The sequence below is a fragment of the Blastomyces dermatitidis genome (genome assembly GCF_000003525.1).
Source record: "Blastomyces dermatitidis ER-3 genomic scaffold supercont1.6, whole genome shotgun sequence".
Taxonomy (NCBI): Eukaryota; Fungi; Ascomycota; class Eurotiomycetes; order Onygenales; family Ajellomycetaceae; genus Blastomyces; species Blastomyces dermatitidis.
In genome coordinates this window covers 563,344-571,298 of record NW_025544779.1, presented here as the reverse complement: position 1 = coordinate 571,298, position 7,955 = coordinate 563,344, and the positions used below count along the sequence as shown (strand labels likewise).

The following is a 7,955-nucleotide window of genomic DNA, read 5'->3' as shown; positions in this document are numbered from 1 at the left end:
ATTTTCATACACTATATATTTAATCTATTTTCAACATCACATCATCTGAAAAATGTCAAAAACAAAGGAAATCTCAAAACTCAAGATCTACAAGGGATTTGAGAGCTGCAAGCTGCTCTTACAATAATATCACACATATCTCTGATTTCTCTACTGCTCTATATACAACATTAATATCATTTATCACAAGATTGACTGGAATGCCAATATAGAAATGTGTATATGTATGTGTAGAGAAATTGAAGAAGAGTATGAAATCTGCAGAATCAGAAGTCAGAGCAGAGAGAACAGAGACAGAAGAAACAGAAGAAGAAGAAGACACAGAACTGAACAAATGACAGTGAGAGTCACTCAGAGCTGAATACTTATAACTCAGTGTATACACAATCTTTCCTGCAGAAGAGAGAGAGAAAGTAATAGAAGAAGCTTAAGAGTGAAAGAGAGTAGTCTCAGTGATATTATCATCTTCAATCAGAATGATCTCTGACACTGAAGTAATTAAGAATTATTGTTAGTATATGAAAATTACAAAATCAGAGATAAAAACAGTGACTGAATAAACATCTGCTAATCTTAGAGTTGTACATGTAATTATAACACATACAAGGCTTCTCAGAAAGAGAGAGAGAGACATAGAAGAATACAGAAAGCAGAACACAGTATATAAACAGCTCATTTTCATAACAATATTTCAGACAAGGTGTATAAGTCTCACATCTGCAGATGTAAAAGAGTATAACATCTATGTTTCTATTCTCAAAAACACAGATATCTTTTATCTGCATCATGAAGTTGAATAACAGATGCTAGAGAATAGACTGATACAGATCTATTATTCTAAAGAAATTCATCAGAACAGATGTCTCTACAATATTGAACTTTATAATTGTGAAAAGCTTCTTGATATCTGTGAATATCATGACTTTATATATAGTAAAACTTATAATAATTTCTTCTAAGAACAGAAAAATCAGTGTTGAAAAGAAAAAGATGAAAAAGAAAAAAGACTTATAATCTTGACACTGTTAAGAGAGAAAGTGATTCTCTAATATGAATAAATAATTATCTTATCACAAATATTTAAAATAAATATAATAATTGATATTTGTAACTGAGCTTCAGATAGTTGTGTTATATATCATCTTTATACAATAAATTGTTCTAGAGATTGATAAGAAGAGCAGAAGTGTATATACTAAGAAATGTGATTTATCAAGTCTATACAACATTTTCTTGAAATGAGAAGAGCTGATAATAAAAGCAGAGATAGTAAAACCAGAAGTAGCAGAAGTGAGAATCATGGAAACAGAGATAGCAGAAGCGGGAGAATCAGACATAGAGACAGATGTAGAAGATTGAGAGAGAGCAGCAGAGAAAGAAATAGAGAGAGCAGAGAGAGATACAGAAGATCTGATTATATATAGTATAAGTAATTTCTTCATTATCACATTCTTCAAGTTCTTGATCAATGATTCAACATCAGGTTTACTATTATTAACACATATGAATCTGTCAACATGTGAAGATTCTATGTGAATAAAAACAAACATATCAGTATCTGTGTTCATGTAAAATTATGTCAGAAAACATGATCAGAAACCTGCTGAAGAAAATGATCAGAGATGTATAAGAAGATGAAGAAGATATGTTATTCATAATAATACATTCTAATAATTGTTAGAAAATAAACAAGTTCTGATCACATTTCACAATATATTACACTTACTGCTAACAAACTGTCTGATATAAGCACTATGATGATACTTGTTATGAGAACAGAGAGTCATTGTCAGAAATGTATACAATGTGATAGATGAACAGATAGAAAGAGATGAATAGAAGAAGAGATAGAAATCTTGAATGAGATAGTAATGTTCAATGATGATAATAATGAAGAAGATAATTAGAGAATGAGAAAAGTTAGTAAATGAGTGATATAATATAGTAGAAGTTTCTTTGTAAGAGTATACACAGAACACTAGCTGAATCAGAAATAGATTATACAATTGTAAAATGCTAGTAATAAGCTAATCTGCATGAAGCTAGAACATATGACATGATTATATGAGTGTGATTGAATCTAGTGAGAGAGAATGTGATTTAGAAGAATGTACAACTGTCAGATAATAATGCAGCTGCTTCTGAACTACTAGTATACATGTACAAGTGTAAAGAGGCCATAGCAGCTGCTAATTAAATTAGCGTACAATATTACAATATATAAGAAGCCGGCGTACGTCTGTAATCATACGCTGACTTAAGCAATCTTTGAATCACATCTTAAATAAAGAATATATTTAAATTCTTAGTTATATTTTCATTCATCTTATTATTAAGAATAATATTAAATAAGATTATAAAATTATTTCTTACTTATATAATTTTATAACATAGTACTTATTTGTTAAAAATTTAATAAAGAGTATTATTAAATATTATTACTTTTCTAAACATAGATTATAATTTATATATTTTTCTTTGCAAAGAGCTTTTGTGTTTTTATACAGTATGAGTATTTTATTAATTACATTTCAGATGAGTCAATAATTTTTCATAGTAGATCAGTTATAATTAAACTGATTACTAAGATTATGAATTTCATATTTGATCTTATTTAATCTGATCTTATACATTTCTTAGCATAAATTCCGCTGGGATTAATTATTAAATAAACATGCAAAGTGACTATATATCAGATCTCAAAATGAAATCATAACTTGAAAAAAATGAGAAAGTGATCTCATTTGATTTCATTTAATCTCATTCTTGACATAAAGTTACTATTTTTAGACATTTTAAGGTTTTTTTTAGACTATTTTTAATTTTTTAAAAAGTAACACTTTTTGATAATACTCAAATGAGATTTAAAGTCATTTAAAGCAATAAAAATAATTTAAATTAAGAAGTGAAAATCATGATCTCATTTGAAAAATGTGACAAGAGTAGACAGTATGAAACTACTATCTAATGTTAGAACTATGTAATGAGATCTGTTAAATTAATAATAGAACTATTAAAAATTCTGATTCTGATCTCAGACACGGTTACACGGTCAGTCTAGTTATAATTATAAGATTGTTCTCAATCAATCTTATCTCATATATATATGAAATTTATATCATCAATGCTAATTCTAAATATAAATGAGACAGTGATGAAAAAGTACGCTTCTGATATTATCATAGCTTCTGAGAGAAAGAACACTCACCCGATCAGATAGTAGTCACGTGATGACTATCAGTCAATTGAAAAGTCTCTTATCTCAGTGAGCTCAGACTCTCTGACTCAGTTTAAACAGGTTACAGCATTATTATTAATTAATTCAGTATGACACTAATCTACTTTTAATACAAGTTATATGCTCAGAGCAATTCTCATCAGAGAGTCTGATAAGAAATAATTTCATCTTTGATAAAGGTTTCTGAGATTTATAAGAATTTTTCAGATTCTTTAACTTTAACTTTCTATTACTATATACTTATATATCTTTGAGATTTGAAAATCACCTTAGCTTATAGCTAAAGAGAAGAAGAATAGAAATATTTCTTTAATATTTCAAAAAAATCTATATTTAAGATAGATGTATACTTTTAAAAATGATTATATTTTTTAATCTCAGAATTTCTAAGAGCTTTTTTTTATATGAGAAATTGAATTAAAATTCCTGTATTCAAAAACACACTGATCAACTTTGAGATAATACTTCTATTCTAAGAACTTGAGATATAAATATAAAAATCAGATACATTATGAGAATATTGTTATTCTAAGATTCTAAGATAATACAGAAATGATGAATCTATGAAATTGAGTTGAAATTCTCTTTCATACTTAGAGTACTGAGTAAATTATTCTCATATTACTAATAATCAGAAACTGTTTCTTCTCAGATACTTTGTAAGATATTATCACTCACATAATCTGATTTTACTATTTGGGTTAGCTTATTGCTTATTTGAGGTTAGCTCATGATATAATCATCAATTCAGTGTTAAAACAGCAATGACTATCTGGAGAAGCGTCTGAGCTTGCTGAGATAAGAAAGCCCCGATTCATTCAGTTTGCTTTGGGAAGCTACAATCACTTTGCAACATCAAACATTACAACCAGAGGCGTCTTGACAATGGCAAAAATAAATAAATCTAAACGCAGCAAAATGGATGATCAGGCCAAACAACTGATGTCTGACCAGCGATGTCTGATGATTGAATACAATCAACCACTATCATTGTGAGCTCTCTCGACGCTTTCAGCTTTAATGGCTTACTGATTTAATTTGCTGTTTGTAGGCCATATGTATCCCCAGTCGTCACCATCACGATAGGACACAAAAATTAAGTTATTCCAGCACAAGAAAGCTAGCAGTATTCGAGACATCTTTCAACCAAACACTCCAGATTCTTAGCGCCACAAGTAGCTAATGTCTCCGCCGCAGGCACAATCAACCGAGATATATCTTGAATAACTCTTGATTCATTTTTACTCTGTAGCTTTTGGCAAGCCTTCCGGAATCGGTCATTCTGAAATATCGTGCCTTCGGGAATCGTTTGTTTCTCATCAAGTAGCATTTTGCAAATCTCTTTGCTTCTTTCCGTTACTTCAAGTTCAGATTCAGCCATAAAGCTGCCTTTGGTGGCAAGGAAGGTCTCATAAGTAGCGCTTCTGTATTTGGCGCTCTTTCCATCTCTCGATTCTTGATCGCCTGTAGCAGGACTCGAATTTGAGTTCTTGCGGCAAAGAGAAGCTGTTGACTTTTGAGTATTTCCAATCGGGTCTCCTCAACCCCTGTGAACTCACCAACAAGGCGCTTAAGTTGGATTTTGGACATAGTACAAGGTCACATTATTGGCTCAGACTCCAGATGTTGCTCGCCGACACCCCGGAGACTTCACAGCAATCGCCAGCATCGAGATGCTGCGCCGCATTACAATGTTTCAACAGATCACACCCCATAATGGCCGATTCGCTCTCAATCAATTCTCCCGCAGCCCGGATCAAGTTTAGGATTTTTGTCAGCGCTACTATGATGGCAGATGACTCCTGTTCCAGCAAGCACCCATACTTGGATATTTTTAATTCTCTGTTACGGGCGGTTACGTCCTTTCAGAAGACCCGAATGGAATATTTAAGGCCGCAGATTCCTTTGAGAATGGAAAGAAAGAACAGTCTCCAACATCAAGCCTCTGCTTTGTCCTTTGCTATATCTACCTCCACTGCCTTTAACTCACGCGCCTTCTCGACAACTCTAGTTGTCTAATTGCTAGTTCGTTTTCATTCAGAATGGCCCCTTGAAACGTTTCTCTTATCGCGTACCGCAACACGGCAAGCCAACGTGCCCATTTTGCGATTTTTGTACCTACTGCTTCCGATCAGGATCGCGGAACCATGATCCACATTGTTGGCGCCCCGATGGCCGGCTACCGGCTGGAGTTTAAGCGGAACTATGCGATCAACTTAACCCTGCAGCTATATACCAGACTTGCGATCAGGCAAATCAACTCTCAACACATTGTTCCAGATTCGGATCCTCAGGCCCCGCTGGTCACAGACTCCTCCCCCAAGTGTGCAATTGAAGTTGCAGCGACGCAGATTCCTCCATCAGCAATTAGCCAAAACTTCCTGGCTCCTGTCAATGATGTAAGTTGCTCTCGGATTTTGTTTACATAGGCACGATTGCTTACACCAAAGAAATCTAGACCACCAACAGAAGGTGCCAAGAATGGACAATGGACTATGTACACCATCTAGTCCATCATCAATATCTCAATGAAAATGCGATCCAGATTGTTCAGTCTGCACGCGATCCTCCAAATCACGGTGTTGGCTTGAACCCGGTTGGCGGCGGGCGTGGTCGAGGCAGGGGTCAGTGAACTCAGAATTTGCGCATAATTGAATGTGAAATGAAATGCCATAATTGTTACTGTTGATTGTGATACTGGGCTGGCCCTGTTTGAATTTGAATCATGTTGCTTATTTTTGTTTTCTGATATGAGCTACTGCGGAGTTTCAACTGGTCAACGAGGCCCTTATTAGTAAATCCCATTTTTCATTTTGATTTCTGGCATTTAGCAATTGTTTCTCTGGTCAATCATCAGTACAGGGTGAAGCACACTCGAGTACATAGCTTATGAAGGATATTGGAAAGAAAAGCTCGGTAAATGATCATGACAAATGTAATTTAGAAGGCTAAGTACAACATCAATACTTACACTGCTCCAATCTGCAGCACATATTCACCAAAAGCAGCAAACTCAGGCTCGTACGCAGTTAAGAATTTGGGAATCCAAACATTGCGCCATTCCCCCTTATAGTCTGATGTGTATAAGGCCTTGCAATACTCCCAGTATTCCGGGTACCAACCAGCATGAGCCCAATCAACTACAGCAAGGACACGTGGGTGACCAGCTGGTGAAATTAGAATATTGCCCCGATGCAAGTCTCCATGAGTCAACCTGATGGCCCCATTGTCTGGTAGATAGTCTTGATAAGGATCCCGATATCTCTTTGAATCAGGAAGCCAGCTTTGAGGCAGAGAAGAAAACCAGTCATTGAATGCTTTCACATTTTTAAAAGGGCCTGATTGAGGGATGGTTGCAAAGACATAATCGTGCAAACATGCGCGGTTGATGGATCCTACACCTCAGTAAGCGACTCCGCTGATAGACATTGCAGGATACATGCATACCAATAAATGAGTCGCAAGGATCTGGCTCAATTTGCCGAAGGGAAGAAATAATCTCCCGTAACTGGCCGCAAATAAAGTTCCTATCCAGCTCATTGAGAGAATCCCATCGATCATGGAGCGTGTCTCCCTGAATAAGCTCCATATAAATGAACACAGAGTTTTGATAAACTCTCCAACCATACACCTCCGGGACAGGTATCTTCTCAGTGAAAGACATTCGAAGCATGCGGAGAGTTAGGGCTTCTTCAACTGCCACAGACGGCCCAAACTTGACAAGAAGATTTAGATGCTCAAATTTAACTGGTGCGGGCCGTGGATGTTTGTTGAACTGTTCTGAGAGGGAGCCAACCTCTGCAGCAGTTGGCAAGCTCTTATGGCCTGCTTTGGTGAAGAAGGAGGAGTCAAGAAAGTCCATCTCTGTTTGCATTGCATTCAGGGTCGCTGACAGTTGAATTTGTTGTTTAATGGGCATCTTGTTATGAATCGTCTCGGGTTGTTGATAATACCAAGAATTACGGGAACTGAGAGAGTTGTAGGAATGAGCAATGTTGTTTGTGTCAGGTCACGTGATCTGGCTTACTAATCCCTCCACCATATAACTGTAGGCTACTGGGGCAAAAGAGCTCAATCACCACCAGCGCCTGCTGGTAGAAGGGCCGACCAACCGCGGGACCCCCAACAATAACTTTCCACAAGCTAGCAACCTTTCAATCACACAAGCTTTATACCTTTCACAGATTATGAGACTCATTTTGCATAAAAATCACTGCCAATTCAGAATTCCTTGTTGATATAATCATTATTTAACTACTGCTTCATTCAATATGCTCATCAGAAGTTAAAATTGTCTTATTCTATCAGTATTGAGATCTTAATAATCAATAATACTACTGCTCACTTAAAAAGAGACTTGTAGAAAATACACGAAGTGCATTTTTAGACTTTTTCCCTGAGAAAAGGCCTCACACAGCAGTTCGCTCGGACTCCCCTACCCAGCCTTTTTTAAATTTTAGGGCCTCCAGATAGATTAGAAATAATTCTGTTTCTTCATCTTTAGAGTTAGTAAGCATAACATGGTAAATAGAAGTTAATGGCACAGGGTAATTAATTTCAATCGCGGGGCGGAAAAAGCGGGCACCTTGCGGTCACTGACGCTCGTTGGAAATATCCAACGAGGCCCCTATGCCAAGAGAATGAATACCCAAGTTCAGCATAGTGCTTCCGGCTGCGGTTTATATATTCATTTTCTTTGACTGTGTAATGTACACAC

General features: G+C 35.8%; 3 protein-coding genes across 4 annotated transcripts; 1 reads left to right on the top strand and 2 right to left on the bottom strand.

Annotated features, from left to right (window-relative positions):
- Positions 1–4,035: 4,035 nt before the first annotated feature.
- BDCG_05782 (uncharacterized protein) lies at positions 4,036–6,302 on the top strand. The gene is made up of 3 exons (XM_045421477.1): positions 4,036–4,230; positions 4,290–5,637; positions 5,697–6,302. Exons 2-3 carry the CDS (start codon positions 5,386–5,388, stop codon positions 5,868–5,870), a joined length of 426 nt encoding a protein of 141 aa, XP_045277355.1. The 5' UTR covers positions 4,036–4,230; positions 4,290–5,385; the 3' UTR covers positions 5,871–6,302.
- Positions 4,070–4,828, bottom strand: BDCG_05783 (uncharacterized protein; the record flags this gene model as incomplete). The annotated part of the gene is made up of 2 exons (XM_045421478.1): positions 4,070–4,744; positions 4,798–4,828. 2 exons carry the CDS (start codon positions 4,826–4,828, stop codon positions 4,359–4,361), a joined length of 417 nt encoding a protein of 138 aa, XP_045277356.1. The 3' UTR covers positions 4,070–4,358.
- On the bottom strand, positions 4,958–7,216 carry BDCG_05781. Of its 2 annotated transcripts, XM_045421475.1 has the most exons (3): positions 6,686–7,212; positions 6,210–6,633; positions 5,134–6,080 (listed from the first exon to the last, which is right to left on the bottom strand). In XM_045421475.1, the coding sequence occupies exons 1-3, from the start codon at positions 7,155–7,157 to the stop codon at positions 6,047–6,049; spliced, it is 930 nt and encodes a 309-aa protein (XP_045281395.1). In that variant the 5' UTR covers positions 7,158–7,212; the 3' UTR covers positions 5,134–6,046. The 2 variants fall into 2 exon arrangements, with proteins under 2 accessions (XP_045277354.1, XP_045281395.1); XM_045421476.1 differs by having other exon boundaries at positions 4,958–6,633; positions 6,686–7,216.
- Between the last annotated feature and the right edge of the window lie 739 nt (positions 7,217–7,955).

Coding starts and splice junctions, on each gene's coding strand:
- BDCG_05782 (XM_045421477.1), top strand. CDS start 5,386: ATGATCCACATTGTTGGCGCCCCGATGGCCGGCTACCGGCTGGAGTTT. Junction 5,638..5,696: donor TCCTGGCTCCTGTCAATGAT/GTAAGTTGCTCT, acceptor AAAGAAATCTAG/ACCACCAACAGAAGGTGCCA.
- BDCG_05781 (XM_045421475.1), bottom strand. CDS start 7,157: ATGCCCATTAAACAACAAATTCAACTGTCAGCGACCCTGAATGCAATG. Junction 6,634..6,685: donor TCCTTGCGACTCATTTATTG/GTATGCATGTAT, acceptor ACTGAGGTGTAG/GATCCATCAACCGCGCATGT. Junction 6,081..6,209: donor GTGCTGCAGATTGGAGCAGT/GTAAGTATTGAT, acceptor ATGATTGACCAG/AGAAACAATTGCTAAATGCC.